The sequence below is a fragment of the Nipponia nippon genome, unplaced genomic scaffold (genome assembly GCF_047370975.1).
Source record: "Nipponia nippon isolate SJK-2023a ecotype South Korea unplaced genomic scaffold, ASM4737097v1 scaffold_55, whole genome shotgun sequence".
NCBI lineage: Eukaryota > Metazoa > Chordata > Aves > Pelecaniformes > Threskiornithidae > Nipponia > Nipponia nippon.
In genome coordinates, this window is record NW_028262375.1 from 368,344 (window position 1) to 388,088 (window position 19,745).

At 70.1% G+C, this 19,745-nt stretch overlaps 3 protein-coding genes across 9 annotated transcripts; 1 reads left to right on the forward strand and 2 right to left on the reverse strand.

Annotated features, from left to right (window-relative positions):
* Window positions 1–22: 22 nt before the first annotated feature.
* TRPT1 (tRNA phosphotransferase 1) lies at window positions 23–3,812 on the forward strand. 3 transcript variants are annotated; one of them, XM_087735368.1, is made up of 9 exons: window positions 23–80; window positions 175–374; window positions 847–1,123; window positions 1,596–1,677; window positions 2,371–2,528; window positions 3,032–3,206; window positions 3,280–3,336; window positions 3,420–3,530; window positions 3,668–3,812. In XM_087735368.1, the coding sequence occupies exons 2-9, from the start codon at window positions 178–180 to the stop codon at window positions 3,796–3,798; spliced, it is 1,188 nt and encodes a 395-aa protein (XP_087591494.1). In that variant the 5' UTR covers window positions 23–80; window positions 175–177; the 3' UTR covers window positions 3,799–3,812. The 3 variants fall into 3 exon arrangements, with proteins under 3 accessions (XP_087591494.1, XP_087591495.1, XP_087591496.1); XM_087735369.1 differs by lacking the exons at window positions 23–80; window positions 175–374 and having other exon boundaries at window positions 1,008–1,155; XM_087735370.1 differs by lacking the exons at window positions 23–80; window positions 175–374; window positions 1,596–1,677 and having other exon boundaries at window positions 1,044–1,123.
* Window positions 3,813–3,923: 111 nt separating this feature from the next.
* Window positions 3,924–11,598, reverse strand: LOC148051773 (fermitin family homolog 3-like). The gene is made up of 14 exons (XM_087735355.1): window positions 11,094–11,598; window positions 9,841–10,074; window positions 9,344–9,475; window positions 8,886–9,036; window positions 8,616–8,718; window positions 8,290–8,397; window positions 7,650–7,784; window positions 7,202–7,251; window positions 6,933–7,054; window positions 6,052–6,158; window positions 5,370–5,600; window positions 5,122–5,246; window positions 4,215–4,356; window positions 3,924–4,118 (listed from the first exon to the last, which is right to left on the reverse strand). The coding sequence occupies exons 1-14, from the start codon at window positions 11,539–11,541 to the stop codon at window positions 3,945–3,947; spliced, it is 2,262 nt and encodes a 753-aa protein (XP_087591481.1). The 5' UTR covers window positions 11,542–11,598; the 3' UTR covers window positions 3,924–3,944.
* Window positions 11,599–11,722: 124 nt separating this feature from the next.
* STIP1 (stress induced phosphoprotein 1) lies at window positions 11,723–19,108 on the reverse strand. Of its 5 annotated transcripts, XM_087735362.1 has the most exons (14): window positions 18,994–19,107; window positions 17,336–17,545; window positions 17,117–17,258; window positions 16,627–16,768; window positions 16,104–16,269; window positions 14,191–14,317; window positions 14,002–14,104; window positions 13,790–13,910; window positions 13,611–13,707; window positions 13,410–13,534; window positions 13,246–13,282; window positions 13,021–13,124; window positions 12,773–12,945; window positions 11,723–11,945 (listed from the first exon to the last, which is right to left on the reverse strand). In XM_087735362.1, exons 1-14 carry the CDS (start codon window positions 19,000–19,002, stop codon window positions 11,873–11,875), a joined length of 1,629 nt encoding a protein of 542 aa, XP_087591488.1. In that variant the 5' UTR covers window positions 19,003–19,107; the 3' UTR covers window positions 11,723–11,872. The 5 variants fall into 5 exon arrangements, with proteins under 5 accessions (XP_087591488.1, XP_087591492.1, XP_087591490.1 ...); XM_087735366.1 differs by lacking the exon at window positions 11,723–11,945 and having other exon boundaries at window positions 12,805–12,945; window positions 13,026–13,124; window positions 13,242–13,282; window positions 18,994–19,108; XM_087735364.1 differs by lacking the exon at window positions 11,723–11,945 and having other exon boundaries at window positions 12,805–12,945; window positions 13,026–13,124.
* Window positions 19,109–19,745: the final 637 nt, after the last annotated feature.

The following is a 19,745-nucleotide window of genomic DNA, read 5'->3' on the forward strand; positions in this document are numbered from 1 at the left end:
CTGTGTCCCCCCAGAGCCCCCCCCGAGGAGCCCCCGTGCAGGACCCCGACGGGTGGGACGACGACTGGGGCAGCCTAGAGGTGAGTTGGGGGGGGGGGGGGGGGAGGGCACACGGGGGGATGGGGGGGGGGGGGGGCACGGTGTGACCCCACTGTCCCCCACTGCCCCCCCCAGGACATGGAGCTGCCCCGGAGCCCCCCGCGAGCAGCGAGGAGGACGGGGGGCCCCCCCACAGACCCCAGCCCCCCCCCGCCGGACCCCCCCCCCCACTGCCCCTCCCCCAGCGGGGGGGGACGAGGAGGGGGAGGAGGAGTGGGGGGTGCGGGGGGAGTGGGGCACCGAGGACGCCTGGGAGGCGCTGCCCAGCCACCAAGGTGAGACCCCCCCCCCGGAGCCCCGCAGCCCCCCGGGGCCCCCCAGTCCCACCTGGGACCCCCCCAATTCCCCCCCCCAGGGCCTCGCACAGCCCCCCAGGACCCCCGGAGCCCCCGGGACCCCCCAGTGCCACCTGGGACCCGCCCAATTCCCCCCAGGGCCTCGCACAGCCCCCCAGGACCCCCCAGCCCCCTGGAACCCCTAAGAACACCCCCCCAGGGACCCCCAGTGCCCCTTGGGCCCCCCCCCCGGGCCCCCCAACCCCCTGGGACCCCCCAACCCCCTGGGACCCCCCAAGAAGCCCCCCCACGGACCCCCCCCCCACCCCGACACCCCTGGACCCCCCCCCCCAGCCCCGTTGGGACCCCCAGACACCGCGGGGTCCCCCCCCCCCAGGGTGCCCCATTGCCCTCACTGGTGCCTCCTCCCTCGGGACCCCCGTGGGGGCGCCCCCCCGCTTTCTCCCCCCAGGATCGGGCCGGCGGCAGCAGCAACAGCAGCGGCGCCGGGAGCTGGAGGCCAAACGCCGGGGGGGGCCGCGGGGCCCCCCCAGACCAGGACCCCCCAAACTGGGGGCGCGGAAACTCGACTGAGGGGGGGAGGGGCGGGGGGGCGGGGGGGGGGCGGGGCAATAAAAGGCTCGGAGGGGGCAACGTCCGCGCGTGTTGGCGGCGGCGACGGCGGGAGCGGTCACGTGGCGGGCGGATCACGTGGGAGGTCACGTGGCATCGCATGGCTGCCGGGAAGGGCGCGAGCGCCGCCCGGCGACGGAGGGAGGAGGTGGGGGGGGCGGGGGGAACCCAAAGCGGGGGGGAACCAAGGAGGGGGGGGCCGAGGAGCGGGGGGGACCCAGCGATCGGGGGGCACCCAAGGGGGCACCCACGGAGGGGGAACGGGACCCAAGGGGGGGGCACCTAAGGGGGGGACACCCAAGGGGGGTGGACCCGGGCGAGGGGGGAGCCTGGGGGGGGGAGTCTAAGGGGGGACCCGAGGAGGGAGGGGGAGTCCAAGTGTGGGGGGGGACCCAAGGGCGGGGGGCACCCAAGGGAGGGGGGGACTCGGGCGAGGCGGGAACCTGGCGGGAGGGGGGGAACACAAAGGGGGGAACCTAAGGGAGGGGGCCAAGGAGGAAGGGGGAACCCAAGGGCGAGGGGGGACGAACCCAAGGGGGGTCCCAATGGGGGGACCCACGGGGGAGACCCAGGCCCCCCCCCCCCCAGGACCCGTCCGTGCGGCTGTCGAAGGCGCTGAGCTACGTCCTGCGCCACGGGGCCGCGGCCATGGGGCTGCCCATGGGGCCGGGTGCGTGACACCCCCGGACCCCGGGGAGGGGCTCGGGGACCCCCGGGACCCCCCCAAATTCCCCCCTTCCCCCCAGCTGCTCCCTGGGTCCCTCACATGCCCCCCCCCCCCCCCCCGACCCCCATGGCCTGGGACCCCCCAACTGTCCCCTGCACCCCAAACCACCCCCGGGACCCCCCCAATGCCCCTGGGACCCCTTAACCCCCCGGCACCCCGAACCACCCCCTAGGACCCCCCAAATGCCCCTGGGACCCCTTAACCCCCCCGCACCCCAAACCACCCCCGGGAACTCCCCCCCAAATGCCCCCGGGCCCCCAAGCGCTCCCTGGGACCCCCAACCACCCCCGGGACCACCCCCCCAACACCCCTGAGACCCCCCAAATGCCTCCTGGGACCCCCAGCCACCCCCGGGACCCCCCAACTGCCCCCTGGGACCCCCCAAATGCCTCCTGGGACCCCCAGCCACCCCCGGGACCCCCCAACTGCCCCCTGGGACCCCCCAAATGCCTCCTGGGACCCCCAGCCACCCCCGGGACCCCCCAACTGCCCCCTGGGACCCCCCAAATGCCTCCTGGGACCCCCAGCCACCCCCGGGACCCCCCAACTGCCCCCTGGGACCCCCCCCCCACCCCCCCGGCACCCCCGAGCCCCCCCCGCGGCCAGGGCCCCCGGTGACGGGCTCCGGGGGCGCAGACGGCTTTGCCGAGGTGGGGGCCCTGCTGCGGCTGCCGCGCTTCGCGGGGGTCTCGGTAGAGGACGTGCGGCGGCTGGTGGCCGCGGACCCCAAGGGCCGCTTCGCCCTGCGCCCCGACCCGCTGCGCATCCGCGCCAACCAGGGGCACTCCCTGCAGGTGGGGGCCGGGGGGCTTGGGGGGCCCTGGGGGCTCTAGAGGGGATTTGGGGGTCGCTGGGGGGGGTCTAGGGATGGGTTCTGGGGGTCCCAGGGGGAGTTGGGGCGCGTAGGGGGGCTCTAGAGAGAGATCTTGGGGGATTTGGGGGGCTCCAGAAGGGAGACTTGGAGGTTCCAGGGGGATATGGGGGTCGCTGGGGGGCTCTAGAGATGGATCCTGGGGGTCCCAGGGGGATTTGGGGGTCCCTGGGGGGCTCTAGAGATGGATCCTGGGGGTCCCAGGGGGATTTGGGGGTCCCTGGGGGGGGCTCTAGAGAGGGATCTGGGGGTCCCGGGGGAGCTGGGGGGGTGTCCCTGGAGGATGGGGAGGTCCCCAGGGTGCTCCTCAGAGGGGCTTGGGGGTCCCTGGGGTGCTCCAGGGGGAATTTGGGGGTCCCAAGGGGATTTGGGGTGCCTGGGGGGCTCCAGAGGGAGCTGGGGGTCGCGGGGTGTCTCTGGGCCCAGGTGCCGGCGCTGGAGCTGACGCCCCTGCGGACACCCGAGGCGCTGCCCCCCACCCTGGCCCACGGCACCCGCCGCCGCCTCTGGGCCCCGATCCGCGCCGGGGGGCTGGCGCCCATGGGGCGCACCCACATCCACCTGGCGCCCGGCCTCCCCGGGGACCCCGGCGTGCGCAGCGGTGAGGACCCCGCCCCGCGCCCCGATCGGGGGGGCCCCGGCCGCCGGGCGCCCCTGACCCCCCAAACCCGCAGGGATGAGGCCGGACTCGGAGATCGCCATCATCATCGACGGCCCCCGGGCGCTGGCGGGTGAGGGGGGACCCCGGGTGTCCCAGGGGTGCGGGGGAGGACGGACCCCGGCGTTGGGGTGACACCTCCCCCCCCCCCCCCAGAGGGGATCCCCTTTTTCCGCGCAGCCAACGGGGTGATCCTGACGCCGGGCGACGCCGCGGGGCGACTCCCCCCGAAATATTTCCTCCACGTCCTCCAGCTGCGCCCACACCGTGAGGACCCCGGCGTTGGGGGGGGCCCGGGGTGGGGGGGACCCGGGCAGCCGAGACCCCACTGCCCCCCCAAAAAAAGGGACCCGGGCATCTGGGCCCCGTTGCCAAGGTAACAGCAAATTTATTGCCCCCCCCAGGGTGCCTGCTGCCGCTGGAGGGGCCCTCGCACGAGGACGGGGGTGAGGGGCCCTCGCACGAGGAGGGCGAAAGCCCCTCGCGCGAGGGCCCTGGCGCCCGACGGAAGCCAATAAACCCTTCGCCGCCGTGACCGCTGTTGGCAAGCGTGGCGCGCGTGCCTTGCACGAGGGGAACGGTGCACAAGTGCTCGGGGCGGGGGGGAGAGCAGTGGGGGGGCCCGAGGTGGGTGCTAACGTCACGGGGGGCCCCCGCCCGAGGAGCCCCCGCCCGGCGGCCTCAGAGGGGCTCCTGCCCCCCCGTCAGCTTGTGGAAGAGGCGGAGGTCGAGGGGCTGCCCTGGCTGCCGCCCCCCCAGGCACAGGTACCCCCCCAGGAACTCGTGCAGCACCTGGCACGGGGCCGACAGCACCCACAGCGCCAGCGTCACCTCCCCCTCCAGCTCCAGCGTCACCTGCGGGGACCCGGGGGGGACCCGGCGGCTCAGGGGGGGCTCGGGGGGGTCCGGGCCCCCCGCCGGGCCCCCAGCGCCTCCCAGTGCCCCCAGTACCTGCTGGGTGTCCCAGTTGATGTTCCACTGGCGCAGAGCGCTGTACCGCCAGGCGCGGGCGACGCTGCCGGTGCCGGGATCCAGCCGCAGCAGCCGGGAGGGGCCGACCCCCAGCACCTCGTCCCGGCGGCTGCCCTTGAACCTGCGTGGAGAACCGGCTCTCCCAGTGCCGCCCAGTAACACTCCCTCCCCTCCCAGTGCCGCCCAGTAACACTCCCTCCCCTCCCAGTGCCGCCCAGTAACACCCCCTCCCCTCCCAGTGCCGCCCAGTAACACTCCCTCCCCTCCCAGTGCTGCCCAGTAACACCCCCTCCCCTCCCAGTGCCGCCCAGTAACACCCCCTCCCCTCCCAGTGCCGCCCAGTAACACCCCCTCCCCTCCCAGTGCCGCCCAGTAACACTCCCTCCCCTCCCAGTGCTGCCCAGTAACACCCCCTCCCCTCCCAGTGCTGCCCAGTAACACCCCCTCCCCTCCCAGTGCCGCCCAGTAACACCCCCTCCCCTCCCAGTGCCGCCCAGTAACACTCCCTCCCCTCCCAGTGCCGCCCAGTAACACCCCCTCCCCTCCCAGTGCTGCCCAGTAACACCCCCTCCCTCCCTATGTTCCCCAGTGCTCCCCAACCCAGTCCCAGTGTCTCCCAGTAACCCCCCATCCCCTCCCTCTGCTGCCCAGTGCCACCAGTCCCTCCCAGTCTCTCCCAGGTGCCTCCCAACCCAGTCACAGTGCCTCCCAGTAACCCCCATCCCCTCCCAAAGCTGCCCCGTGCCACCCGGTCCCTCCCAGTCTACGCCCAGCCCCTCCCAGTGCCGCCCAATGACCCCCCCATCCCTCCCTATGTGCCCCAGTCCCTCCCAGTGCTTCCCGACCCCTTCCCAGTGCCCCCAGTCCCTCCCAGTGTCCCCCGTACCGCACGAGGAAGTAGGCCAGGCCGAAGCCGGGCAGCGCCCGCCAGGCCTCCAGGAAGCGGAGCCGGGCCTGGGCCGGCGACAGCGCCCCCACGCGGTGGAGGACCTCCAGGATGCGGGGCACCAGCTGGGGCAGAGCGGGGGAAGGTGTGGGGCGGGGGCCCCCAGGATCTATAGGAGCAGCTGGGGGGAACGGGCTGGGAGGGGGCTATGGGGCAGGGGACCCCTGGGGCCGAAGGGGCTCCATTACCTGCTTGGCCTTGACCTTGCGCTGGAAGCGGGGGGCCAGGAGCACCCGGGGGTCCGGGGGGGGGCGCTGGGGGGCCCCGGGGGCGCTGGCGGGCAGCGAGGGGCCCCCCCCGGGCTGCAGCCCCAGGACCCCCAGCACCCCCCGCGCCTCCGCTCCGAAGGAGGCATCCGCCAGCGAGCGCCCGCGGGAGGCCAGGCGGCATCCGGCCACCCAGCGCGCGTACTGGGGGGCCTGGGGGGCACGGGGGGGTCAGACCCCCGGGGACCCCCTAAACCCCCCTGGGACCCCCCAAAACCCCCCTGGGACCCTCGAATCCCCCCGGGAACCCCTCAACCCCCCCCCTCCCGGGGACCCTCGAATCCCCCTGGGACCCGTCAAACACCTGGGACACCCCCCCCCCCCCCCGGGACCCTCGAATCCCCCTGGGAGTCCTCAAAGCCCCGGGGACCCCCCAAAACCCCTCTGGGACCCTCAAATTACCCTGGGACCCCTCAAACCCCCTGGAACACACCCCCCCCCCCAGGACCCCCCAAAGTCCCAGGACACCCCTCCATCCCATTACCCCGTGGGCATACTAGAGAGCCTGGGGGGGGTGAGGAGGGGGTGAGGAGGGGGTGTCGGACCCCTTGGACCCCCCCAGCCCCCCAACAGCCCCCTGCAGCCCCCCAGTTGCCCCGCTCACGTCGCGGCAGCGCAGCTGGATCTCGCTCATCCCCTCAGGTGCTGCCACCAGCAGTTTGATGCCAAACTTCTGCGCCCCCACATCCACGTCAGGGGTCACCTCACAGCCTGGGGGCACCAGGAGGTCGGGGGGGACCCCATGGCACACCCCCCCCCCCGATTTGGGGCCATGTGGAGATGGGTGGGGGCGCCGGGGGGGTCTTAGGGATGGGTTTTGGGGGTCTCAAGGGGATTTAGGAGTCCCAGGGGGGTCTTAGGTGGGGGGCATTTGGGGGGTCCCAGGAGGGGTCTCGGGTCCCAGGAGAGATTTGGGGGAGTCTCAGGACGGGTTTGGGGGTCCCAGGGGGGTTTGAGGGTCCTGGGTGGGTCCCAGGGGGTTTTAGGTGTCCCAGGAGGGATTTGGGGGGGGGGGGTCTCAGGGGGATTTGGGGATCCTGGGTGGATTTTAGGTGTCCCAGGGGGATTTGGGGGGGGTCCCAGGAGGGGTCTCAGGAGGGGTTTGGGGGTTCTGGGTGTGTCCCAGCAGGGTTTTAGATGTCCCAGGAGGGGTTTGGGGGGATCTCACGGGGATTTGGGGATCCTGGGGGGATCTTAGGTGTCCCAGGGGGGTTCCAGGAAGGGTCTCAGGGGTCCAAGGAGGGGTTTGGGGGAGTCTCAGAAGGGGTTTGGGGGTTCTGGGGGGGTCCCAGGGGGGTCTTAGGTGTCCCAGGAGAGGGTTGGGGGGTCTCAGGGGGAATTTGGGGGTCCTGGGGGGGTCTTAGGTGTCCCGGGAGGGGTTTGGGGGTCCCAGGAAGGGTTTGAGGGGGTCCTGGGGGTTCTCAAGAGGGGTTTAGGGGGGATTGGGGGGTCCCAGGGGGACCCAGAGAGTTTTGGGGGGCTCACCCCGGAGGTTGAGCTGCTGCAGGGACTCCCCCGGGGCCGGGGGGTTGCGGCCATATGACAGCGTTGTCTCCTTCAGCACGGCCCAGGTGGGGCGGAACCCCCGCAGGGTCAGCTTGCGGGGCCTGGGGGGGAGCCAGGTGTCGGGGGGGATCCCGGTGTGCGGCCCCCACCCCGCAGACCCCCGGGGACCCCGGCACCGGCCACACGTGGCACCCGGCGTGCGGCCCCCCGCCCCGCAGACCCCCAGGGACCCTGGCGTTGGGGGGTACCTGTAGATCTCCAGCTCCTCTGCCAGCTCAGGGACGGTGGTGAGCTCCTCCTGGGACACCCGGCCCCAGTCACTCCCAGTACACTCCAGTATCTCCCAGTGGGGCCAGGGATTCCCCCCGTGCTCCCCAGTACCTCCCAGCCCCCCATCGTGGAGCCAAAGAGACCCCCCACCCAGTTCTTCCCAGTGCTCTCCAGTCCCTCCCAGTCCCCCCATAGCTGCCAGTGCCTCAGTCCCCTGGTATGGCCAGAGGAGCACCCACCCCCAGTCCCTCCCAGTGCTCTCCAGTCCCTCCCAGTCACCCCAGTGTGGCCAGAGGACCCCCCTCCAGTCTCTCCCAGTCCCCCCCTGGCGTGGCGAGTCCCCTCAGTCCTCCCCAGTCCCCCCAGTCCCCCCGCAGTGGGGCCAGAAAAGCCCCCCCAGCCCCTCCCAGTGCCTCCCAGGCTCACCAGTGGGCTGGGGGTCTCGGCCTCCCCCCCGAGTTTCACCTCCAGGTTGCTGAGGGCGGCGTCCAGGTCGTCCACTTCATCGCCCCCCCCGGCCCCGCCTGGCTCCCCGCTGCCCCCCACCTCGTCGATGTGGTACTGGGGGGCAATGGGGAGTCAGGGGGCCCGCGGGGGTCCAGACTGGGGTCCCCCAGGGCTGGGGGGGGGGGCAATTGGGGGTCCTGGGGAAGGATTTGGGGGGCCCGGGGGGAATTTAGGGACCGGGGCTGTCCCAGGAGGCTTGGGGGGACCTGTGGGTGTTTTGGGTGTTTGTGGGGGTCCAGGAAGGGTCGGGGGCGGGGGGATGTTCCAGGGGGTCTGAGGGGATGTTTGGAGGGGATGTGGGGGCCTGGGGGGGTCTATAGATGTTTTGGGGGGTATGGAGAGGTCCGGGGAGGGCTCAAGGGTGTCTGTGGGGCTCTGGAAGGGGCACGTGGAGGTTTTGGGGGGTCTGGGGGTTCCAGAGGGGATATGTAGGGGTTTGGGGGGATCCAGCGGTGTCTGTGGGGGATCCAAGGGGGTCTGTGCGGATCTGGGGGGGGTCTGGAGGGTCCCGGGAGGTGTTGGGGGGGCCTGTGGGTGTTTTGGGGTGCAGGGTGGGTACCTGCAGGGCAGCGAAGAGCATCATCTCCTCCTCGGTGCAGTCGATCTCCTCAGTCAGCAGAGCCCAGCGCGCCTGCTCGTACAGCAGGGCCAGGCGCAGCCCGTCCCGCTGGAGACAGGGGACAAGGCGGGACATGGGAGGGACATTGCGGGGGGTCAGGGGGATACCTGCGGGGTACTTAGGGACTTGGGGGGGTTGGGGTACCTGGGGGTCCCAGGGGGACATTTAGGGATGAGGGAGAGGGACCAGGGGGGACCTGGGGGCCCCAGGGGGTATCTGGGGTGTTTCGGGGGTGCTGCGAGGCAGTTCAGGGGGCCCGGGGGTACCTGGGGGTCAAGGTCGAGGAAGCAGTGGTACTTGAAGCGCAGCAGCAGCTCCTCATCGTCGGCCACATCCTGCTCCAGCAGCGAGCGCGAGGACTCCAGCCACCTGCAGCGGGTGCCTGATGCACTGCCCCACGGCTGCCCCCCATCTGCCCCCCGGCTCCGCCCCATCTGCCCCACAGCCCTGCCCTTCTCCTCCCCCCCAACAGACCCCCATCTGCCCCACGGCCACCCCGTGGCTGCCCCCCCATCTGCCCCCCGGCCCCCCCATACCGTGCGTGCAGGCGGGTGCGGCGCAGCAGGGGGTTCCCGCGGGGGGGCCGGGGGGCGGCGATGGGGCCCAGCCCCCCCCGCGGGGCCACCAGCAGCCGGTAGCAGGTGGGGGGCAGATGGGGGGGGGGCTCCAGCCACGGCCCCTCCTCGCCTGTTGGGGGGCACAAGCACGTGCACAGGATTTGCACGAGAGCCGGGGGGGGGGGGAGGGGGCGGCTTGCATGAGCATTGTGGGGATTTGCACAGGGGTTGCGCAAGGGCTCGCACAAGTGCTGGGGGGCTTTGTGCAAGGGCGTGCATGGGGCTTGCACGAGGGCTGCACTGGGGGCTCACGCAAGGGAGCTCACAAGAGGACGGTGGGCTTGCACGCCTTGCACGGGGCTTGCACGCGGCGGGCTCGCACAAGAGGGCCCAGCCAGCCCCTTGCACGCTCGCGCCCCTTCCCCTTGCACACTCACCGGGGGGCAGCCGGAGGTGGCTGAGGTCAAAGTCTGGGGCCGGGGGGGCGGCGCTGCCCTTCCTCCTCTCCCCCCCCTCCTCCTCCTCCTCGGGTGGCCGCAGCAGCGACAGCTCCTCGGGGTGACGGATCCCTGCAACGCCCCCGTGTCACGCTGGGACCCCCACGGCCCCCACCCCCCTCCGACGGCCTCAACCACCTCCAGACCCCCCCAGCCCCTCCATGACCCTTTAGCCCCCTCCAATGGACCCCACTGCCCCCCAGCCCCCCCAATGGACCCCAAAGCCCCCCCCAGCCCCTCCAATGCCCCCCCAGACCTCTCCAATGACCCCCTCCAACCCCCCAATAGCCCTCAGCCCCCTACAACAGACCCAAATCACTCCCCAGCCCCTTCCAGTGCCCCCTCAGCCCCCTCCAATGGGCCCCCCGACCCCCCCCATCACCCCAAGCCCCCTCCAACGGACCCCTCCAACGGCCCCCCCAGCCCCTGGTCCCCACCGAGCAGGCGGCAGGCCTGGGCGACGCTGTGGGCCAGGGGCTGGGCGAAGGAGAGGCGCAGGCGCAGGCGGCGGCGGTTGGGCAGGCGCAGGCAGAGGGGCCGGTGTTGGGGGGTGAAGCGGAGCCGGGCATCCCCCCCGACCCCCAGCGCGTCCAGGGTGCGCCCGGGGCGCAGGAGCCACTGCCGCCGCTGCGCCCACCACAGCGCGTGGTCCGACCAGTCCCGCTGCACCCCTGGGGGCAACCAGGGGGTTATGGGGGGATACAGGGTGCCACAGGTTGGCAAAGAGGCACTGGAGCAGAGTTAGGGATGGTGAAGAGGGTTATGGGGTGCTATAGGGTAGTTACAAGGTGCTAGAGTAGAGTTAGTGGGTGCTACGGGGGTTATGAGGCGCTAAGGGGGAGTTACAGGGTACTAAGGGAGGAGTGGGGGGAGTAAGGGGTGCTATAGGGGGCTAGGGGTGTGCCAAGGGTGGATTAGGGGGTGACAAGGGAGGTTAAGGGGGGCTATAGGTGCTAAGGGTGGATTAGGGGGTGCTATAGGGGGCTACAGGGGTGCCAAGGGCGGATTAGGGGGTGATAAGGGAGGTTAAAGGGGGCTAAGGGGGGGCTATAGGGTGCTAAGGGTGGATTAGGGGGTGCTATAGGGGCCTACGGGGGTGCCAAGGGCGGATTAGGAGGTGATAAGGGAGGTTAAGGGGTGCTAAGGGGGGCTACAGGGTGCTAAGGGGGATTAGGGGGTGCTATAGGGGGTCCTGCTGTACCCCCAAACCAGAACGGGGGGGATCAGGGGGGACCCAGGCATCCGAGCCCCGCAGCCAGGGCTATTTATATCCAGTGGTTCCCTTATCGCCCCGGCCAGGGGGTGACAGCAGGGTGACAGGGGCGGGGAGGGGTGGCACCGGGGGGTGACACGGAAGCAGGGGGACCCCCAGGACCAGCGATAAGGGCTGGGCCCCCCGGGGCCGGATCCTGCCCCCGCCCGCCACCACTCAGCACCGCGTGATGCCCGGACGCCTGGGTCCTTCCCTACGGGGCCGAACGACGTGGGGCCCAGGCGCCTGGGTCCTTCCCCATGGGGCCCAGGTGCCCGTGTCCCTCCCCATGGGGCCCAGGGATGTGGGGCCCGGGTCCCTGGGTCCCTCCCCGTGGGGCCGAGGGATGTGGGGCGTAGATGCCTGGGTCCCTCCCCGTGGGGCCCGGGTCCCTCCCCGTAGGGCCGAGGGATGTGGGGCACACTATGGGTCGCTCACCGACGGTCTCCACGATGAGGAGCATGAGGCCGCCGACATGCAGGTCCCCGGTGACGCGGAGAGCGAGGCTGCGGGGGGCTGCCGGGGGTCCGGGCGGCGCTGGGGGGCCGGCCTGCCCCACAGCGTCGCCCTCCTCCACCTCCACCTGCAGCTCGAAGGAGCCGTCGATGGCCTCCCCGCTTGCCGTCTTCAGCCCCGCCATCGCCCGATGCCCCAGTTCCCCGCCCGGACGCCCCGGTCCCTTCCCGCCCCGCCCCGTGGGGGGAAGGGGACCCCGCGCCACCCTGACCCCCCCATGGCCACCGCAAAGGAAGTCGAGGAGGGGAGGAGCCATGGGGCCCGGACGCTGGGTGCCCCGCGCCATCACACCATGGCGCCCGCTGGCGCCCACAGGGCCCCCGACGCCTAGGTCCCCAACTGGGGAGACCCCCGCTCCCCTCCGGGCCATGACCAGGTGCCCCCCAAGTAGCCCCCCACGATGCCGGGGGGCCCCAGCACCCGGGCTCCCCCTTTCCCACCCCCAGGGTGACCGAGGCGCCCGGGCCCCCGTTTCCACCCCCCCACAACCCCCACCCAGGGGGACCCAGGCATCTGGACCCCCCGTAACCCCCACAGAGGCTGGGCCTGGCAACTGCTCCGCTCTTTATTAGGGGTTGCGGCGCCCCACAACCGACACAAGACGGGGGGTGGGAGGGGCAGCGCCCCCGGCCCCCCCCGGACACCCCCCAGCCACGTCCCCGGGGGGTTGGGGGGTCCCCACGGGGGACACGGGGGAGACGTCACCGGATGGCGATCAGCCCCACGTCCATCAGCTTCTGGATCTTCTGGGCGATGACAGGGTTCTTCAAGTGCCTGGCGGGGGACAGGGGGGTCAGTGGGGACGGGGACCGCCGCGGCTGCAGGGGGGGCTGGGGGGCGGCCCGAGGCAGCCTCTGCTACCCCCGACACTGCAGCAGAGACACCCTGTCACACGTTCGTGTCACCCCGTGACACCTCTGATGTATCGGGGACAGGCTCCTGTGATACCCGATGAGGTGTTGGGGACACCCCGCACCACGTCAGGGACACTCGTGACGGGGGATGTCACCTCCTGACTGCCCACGACATGTCAGGGACACGCTCTGACATTTTTGGGAGACCCCGTGACATGTCGGGGACCCCCCGCCAGCTCCGGGAGGGCGCCAGGTGTCCCTGTGAAAACTCGGTGAGCACTGTGGGGCAGCCGGTGCCACCCCGGGGAGGTGCTGGGGATCCCCAGTGACACCTCGGGGCCCCCCTGCCAGCTCCGGGTGTCCCCCTGAAGACTTGGTGAGTGCCACGGGGCAGCCAATAACACCCCGTAACACCTTGGGGACACTTTGTGACACCTCGGGGACAGTCGGTTACAGTTGGGGACAGCCGGTGGCACCTCAGGGACCCCTCACCAGCTCCAGGAGGGCTCCGGGTGTCTCCATAAAGGCTCTGACCGCTGTGGGGTGGCCAATGACCCCCCTAACACCTCGAGGACACCTGGGGACCCCCAGTGACACCTCCGGGACAGGTGGTGACATCCTGAGGAGCCCCTGCCGGCTCCAGGAAGGGCCTGGGCGTCTCCTCAAAGACTCGGCGAGCGCCACAGAGTGGCGGATAACGCTCTGTGATGCCTCGGGGACCCCGAGGGACACCTCGGGGACACTCACTCGCTGAGGGCCTGGGGGTCCTTCTGCATCTGCTCGAGGATGAGGCGCATGGCGGGGTCACTCATGATCTGCTGCACCTCGGGGTCAGCCATGGCGCGGCGCTTCACCTCCTCGGGGGTGTCCTGCCGGTTGTACTGCGCCAACAGGCAGCGCTGGTAGCCCTCCGCTGCCTCCTGGGGAGACAGGGCCGCAGGGGGTCAGCAGGGGTGGCGGGGGCCAGCGGGGGGATGGTGGGGCTTCACCCTCACCTTACAGGAGGCGTCGAGGTCAAGGGCGCGCTGGTAGACGTCCATGGCTTTGCTGTAATCCTTCATGGCCTCCAGCGCCGCTGCCTTCCGGGTGTAGCCCTTGACTGTGGGCAGATGGACGGGCAGAGGGACGGGCAGGGGAGGAGAAGAGGGGGTATGGAGGAGGAGGAAGGGGTACAGGCAGAGGAAGGGGGGGCCACCCCAAACCCAGCCCCACGCACTCACTGAAGGAGGGCTCCAGGCGGATGCACTCCTCGCAGTCCTGGGGGGAGAGCCGGGGTCAGAGGCACCCCAGACCCCCCAAAGCAGCCCCCTGCACCCTCAAACCCACCCCCAGGACCCCCAGCCGACCCTGCACCCCCAAACCAGCCCCCCAGGACCCCCCAAACCTTGAGGGCCAGAGGGAACTCGAGCAGCTTGGTGTAGCAGGCAGCGCGGTTGCTGTAGAGCCGAGCCTCGTTGGGGTTGCGGCGAATGGCCTCGCTGTAGTGCTTCATGGCCTGGGGGTAATCCCCTGGGGGGCCGCAACAGCGGGGGGTCACCGAGGATTTGGGGGGGCCCCTTCACCCCCCCCCCAGACCCCCCCTTACCTCTCTGAAAACACTCGTTGCCTTTATTCTTCTCCTCCAGTGCCAGGTCGGGGTCGATGTACGCCAACCGCTCCTGCTCTTTTAAGATCTTCTCTGCCTGTAGCACCAAATTTGGGGTTTGGGGGGGTCCAGGGGGACTGCACCCCTTTTTTTGACCCCCCCAAGCCCCCCCAAGTCACCTGCTGACACTTCTTGAGCACGTCAGGCGTGCGATGCTCAGCTAACGACTTATTGTAGAAGTTCACGGCGTCTTTGTACCGCTCCTCCCGCAGATATGAGTTCCCAATGCGAGCATACGCCCTGTGGGGGTGAATTTTGGGGTATGGGGGGAGGTTTGGGGGTGCTGGGGGTGTACTCCCCTTTTTCAGCCCCCAAATCCCCCTGTACTCACTTAGCGATCTGCCTGTAGTCCTCCCGGTTCTCCCGCCCCACCTCAATGGCTTTTTCACACAGCTCTCTGCAGCGGTTGTAGTCGCCTGTCTCGAAGTAGACGGCTGTAGGGAAGAGGGAACGGGGTTCAGGAGGATTTGGGGGGGCTCGGAGGATTTGGGGGGCTCAGGGGATTTTGGGGGGCACTCGCCTGCCTGGTTGGTGACGTAGGTCATGTTGGTGGGGTCCAGCTCCTCGGCACGGGTGTAGTGAGCCAGGGCGGTGGGGAACTCCTTCCGCTTGTAGGCAGCATTGCCCAGCTCCTTCTCCCGCTGCGCCTGGGGTTTGGGGGGGGACGGGTCACCCTAACATCCCCTCTGGCACTCCGAAACCTGCCTGGAACCCCCCCCCCAGCACCCCAAAACCTGCCCTACGGAGTCACAGAAACACTTCCAGGGATGAGGCATCCACAGCTTCTCCAGGCAGCCCATTCCCGTGCCTCACCACCCTCACGATGAAGGATTTCTTCCTTGTGTCCGATCTAAATCCGCCCTCTTCCCGTCTGCGGCCGTCCCCTGTCCCACTGCTCTGCTCCCTTGTAAAGTCCCCTCCGCTTTCCCGCAGGCCCCCTCCAGACTGGAAGGCTGCTGTGAGGCCTCCCCGCAGTCTTCTCTTCCCCAGGCTGGACACCCCAGCTCTCAGCCTGTCCCCGCACAGAGGGGCTCCAGCCCCTTGTCCTCTTCGTGGCCTCTGGCCCCACTCCGACAGGTCTGTGTCCCTACGCCGGGGGCCCCAGAGCTGGAGGCAGCGCTCCAGGTGGGGTCTCATGAGAAGGGAGCAGAGGGGGAGAATCCCCTCCCTCGCCCCGCTGGCCACACCGCTTCTGACGCAGCCCAGGATTCAGGTGGCTTTCTGGGCTGTGAGTGCACACGGCCAGGTCGCGTTGAGCTTCTCATCAACCAAGGCCCCCAAGTCCTCCTCCTCGGGGCTGCTCCAATCCATTCTCCGCCCAGCCCGTGTTTGTGCGCGGGGTTGCCCCGGCCCACGTGCAGCACCTTGCGCTCAGCCTTGTCGGACTCCAGGAGGTTTGCAGGGGCCCACCCCTCCGGCCTGCCAAGGTCCCTCTGGGTGGCAGCCCTGCCCTCCCGCAGGTCGACCGCACCACGCAGCTTGGTGTCGTCGGCAAACGTGCTCAATCTCGCCGTCCGTGTCGCCGACAAAGCTGTTAAACAGCGCCAGTCGCCGTACCAACCCGAGGAACGCCACTCCTCGCTGATCTCCACTTGGGCATCGAGCCATTGACCGCCAATCTCTGCGTGCGACCACCCAGCCAGTTCCTCGCCCACTGAGCGGCCCAGCTGTCGAATCCCTGTCTCCCCAGTTTAGAGACAAGGATGTCGTGCAGGACAGCGTCCGATGCTTTGCACAACTCCAGGCAGAAGACATCAGTTGCTCTTTCCTTACCCACCAACGCCGTAATCCCGTCGTAGGCGACCACCAAATTTAGCAGGCCCAATTTGCCCTCAGTGAAGCCACGCTGGCCGTCACCCATCGCTTCCTTGGTTTCCACGTGCCTCAGCACAGTTTCCAGGAGGATCTGCTCCATGATCTTCCCAGCACAGAAGCGAGGCTGACTGGCCTGTACTTCCCCAGGTCTTCCTTTTTCCCCTTTTTAAAAATGGGGGTTACGTTTCCCCTTTTCCAGTCAGCGGAAGCTTCACTGGACCGCCACGACTTCTCAAATACACCAGAGAGTGGCTTAGCAGCTTTATCTGCCCTCGGGACCCACGGACTCGTGCACCCTCAGGGTCCTCCGATGGTCTTGAACCTGACCTCCTCTCCTGCAGTGGGCAGTTCTTTGCCCTCCCCGTCCCTGCCCTCACGCTCTGCGACCGGGGCGTGGGGCCCCGAGCGCTCACTGGCGAAGAGCGAGGCAACCACGTCCCCCAGTGCCCCGGCCCCCCGAGACCCCGGGCAGCCAGGCCACCACGCGCCCCCGTAACTCCTTCCCCTGGGCAGGCAGCACTGCCCAGCTCCTTCTCCCACTGCGCCCGGGGTTTGGGGGTCCGGTCACCCCAAAACACCTCCCCAACCCCCCTGGGTTCTGGGGGACCCCCTTCTCACCTCCTTCTTGTTTTCGGGGAGCTCCTCGGGCGGGGGGGGCTGGGCAGGGGGGGGGGGGGGGGGCGGGGGGGGTGGGGAAGGGGCCTCCTCCTCTTCTTCGGCCCCGCTCAGGTCCACCCCCAGCAGCACGCTCAGGGTCGTCATCACCCGGGGGTCCTGCAGCTTCCTGGGGGGACAGGCAGGGATTGGGGGGCTGCACCCCAAAATCTGCACCCAACCCTGCCCAGGGAGACTTGGTGTCCCCACATTTGCCCCAACATCCCCCAGCACCCCAAAACTGGCCCTAAGCCACCCCAGCACACAAGGAGTTGGGGTGAAGCCCCCCCAGCACCCCAAAAACTGCCCTGAACCCCCCCAGACCTGCCTTATAACCCTCCCAGCACCCCCAGATCCCCCCCAGCACCCCATAGCCCACCCCTAAACCCCCCAGCCCTGGCAATAACGCCCCCAGCACCCTAAAATGAGCCCCCCGTCCCAATGCCCCCCAGCACCCCAAAACCTGCCCCAAAGCCCCCACACTGACGTGCCCAGCTGGGCCGGGTGGCTGCGCAGCTGCTCCAGCAGCTGCCGGTACTCAGGGTCCCCCAGCAGCGCCCGGGTTCGGGGGTCTGCCTCCAGCCGCCCGTACAGGTCTGGAACGCTGAAGGGGTTCAGCAGCTTCCGCTCTGGGAGATAGGAGGCACGGGGGGGCGTCAGGGACCCCTCCGAACCCCCTTGTACCCTCCTCAGGGACCCCAGACCCTCTCAGGAACCGCCCCAACCCCATTCTGGCACCCCAAAACCTCTCCACACCCCCTCCCAGGGACCCCAAACCCCCCTGGAGCCCCCTAAAACCTCTCAGGGACCCGAACCCCCTTCCCTGGGACCCCAAAATCTGTCAGGGCCCCCCCCCCAGGCCCACCCTGGGACCCCCAAGCACCCCCACCAGCTAGGCATCCACTCAGCCCTTCCAGCCCCCCATTTCCCAGGACCCCCCTCCCTGGCCCCGCAGCCCCCCAAATCCTGCCCCGGACCAGCCAGTCGTGCCTCCACCCCCCTCAGCCCCTCCTTCAGCTGCGCGTTGCCCGGTTCGTGCTTCAGCCCCTCCTCGTAAGCCGCCTTGGCCTCCTCGAAGCGATGCAGGAACTCCAGCGCCGCCGCCTTGCGTGAGTACCCCTGGGTTCAGGGGGACGCAAGGTGAGCCCCCCGCCGCCCACGTGGCACGGGGCGCCCTTGGGTGCTCCCCCACCCACCTTGGCCCAGTCGGGGCGCAGCTCGAGGGTGCGGCAGGCATCGGCCAGGGCGCGGGCGTAGTCGCCCTGACGGGCGTAGGCAGCCGAGCGGTTGCTGAAGAGGACGTGGTTGTGGCCGTCCAGGGCGATGGCGGCTGTGTAATGGCGCAGGGCCCCCCCCACGTCCCCCGCCGCCAGCGCCCGGTTCCCCCGCTCCTTCAGCTCCTGTGCCTGTGGGGCAGGGAGGAGGAGGAGGAGGAGGGGGCGAGGAAGGGGACGGGGGAAAGGTGAGAGGAAGATGAAGGGCCACAAGGAAGAGGAAGGCATGAAGAAGAGAAGGGGCGTGTACGTAAGGAAGGTGTGAGGGAGAGGAAGAGCCACGAGGAAGATGAAGGGGCACAAGGAGGAGAAAGGTGTGAGGAACGGGAGGCATGAGGAGGAAGAAAAGGTGTGAGGAAGAGAAGGGGCATGAAGAAGGCAGGTGTGATGAGGTGGAGGAGAGCGGGTGAGGAAGGGAGAAAGGAGGCCATGAGGAGGAGGAAGGTGCAATGGAGAGGAGGAGAAAGTGGGGGGCACGAGGAGGAAGATGTGAGGAAGAGGAGGGATGCGTGGAAAACACGAAGGAGCATGAGGAAGAGGATGAAAAAGGTAGCAGGCCACGAGGAGGAGGGGCACGAGCATGGGAAGTCAGGAGGAGGGTGCGAGGAAGACGAGGAGCATTAGAGGCATGAGGAAGGCCAGGGAATGAGGGGATGCAAGGAGGAAAGGAGGCACAAGGAGAAGGAAAGTGAATGTGCACAAGAGGGAGGAAGGTGCGAGGAAGAGGAGGGTAGGGGGCATGGAGGTGGTGAGGAAGAGGAGGGGCCGGACAAGCAAACAAGGGGGGGGGGGGGGGCAGGATGATGAGAAGGACGTGAGGAAGATGAAGGGGGCCCCAACCCCCCTCAGGCCCCCCCCAGCCCTGCTCTGGGACCCCAAACCCCCTCAGGGCTCCCCAAGACGCCACTGGGCTCCCCGACCCCTCAGAGACTCCCAGGCCCCTCAAAACCACCTGGAACCCCTCAGGGTCCCCCCCGCTCCGGCACCCCAACCTCCCTCAAGGCCTCCCCGACATCCTCACCACCCCCCCCGACCACTCCCCGGGACCCCAAGCCCCCTCAGGACCCCCCCCCGCCTCCCTCCGGCCCCTCAAAAACCCCGAGACCCCCCCCCACCCCCTAAGGGCGCCCCCAGCCTCGCTCCACGACCCCAAACCCCCTCAGAGCTCTGCAAGACACCACTGCTCCCCCCAGACCCCGCGCTCCACCTCCCTCCAGGGCCTCCGGCCCCCCAGGCCCCCTCAGGCCCCTAGAAACCACGTGGAACCCCTCAGGGAACCCCCGATCCTCTCTCAGGGCCCCCCCCGCCCCGCTCTGGGACCCCGACCCCCTCAGAAACCCCCCGATACCCTCTCAGGGCCCCCCCACCCCGCTCCGAGACCCCGACCCCCTCAGGAACCCCCCGATCCCCTCTCAGGGCCCCCCCACCCCGCTCCAGGACCCCAACTCCCCTCAGGAGCCTCCCGATCCCCTCTCAGGGTCCCCCCCTCAGGGCCTCCCCGACCCCCCCCAGCCCCGCTCCGAGATCCCGGGACCCCAAGCCCCCTCTGGGCCCCCCGGGACCCCCAGGCCCCCGCCCACCTCCTCCATGGCGGCCCGGTCCAGCCCCGCTCCACTCCACTCCCGCCGCTAACGCGCCGCCTTCTGGAAGCTGCTAGAAGCCTCGCGCCCCGCCCTCCCGCGCCCCATTGGCCTTCGGCCCCGCCGCCCGCCCCCGCGCGCACTTCCATTGGTCGCCGGCTGCGGTGCCGCCTTTCCATTGGCCGACGGGAAAAGTGGTGCCCGCCTCCCTCCAGCCCCGCCTCTCCGGCGGAAGCCGGCGGCAGAGCCCACCTCCGCGCGCCGATTGGCCGCCACGGCCGGCGCTGGCCGCCCATTGGCGGCGACCCTCTCTCCCTTCTGGAATTTTCCACCTCTTCCATTGGCTGCGCGCAGTGCCAATCACGGGGGGGGGCGGACAGGGACGCAGGCGGGAGTGCGCCCCCTGGCGGCGCGGAGGCCTCGCTGCCACACGTTTCGGTCGGGGAGGCAAGGGGCGGTGCTTGCACGAAGGGGGCGGTGCTTGCACCGAAGGGGGAGGGGTTTGCACCGAAGGGGCGGGGCGTGCACGGAGACCCCCGGACCGCCCCTATGGAGGGAGGGGCCGGGGGAGGGGGAACGTGTGACCTCGGCGTGACCCTGGTGCGACCCCTCCCCCTCCCCTGACCTTCCCACAACCCCCATGTGACCCCACCCCCCACCCCCGTGCAGGCCTCGTGCACCCCCCGCGTGGCCCCGCCCATCCCGTGGGGGTGCGGGGGAGGGGCCCAGCGTGGCAGGGCCCTCGCACACGC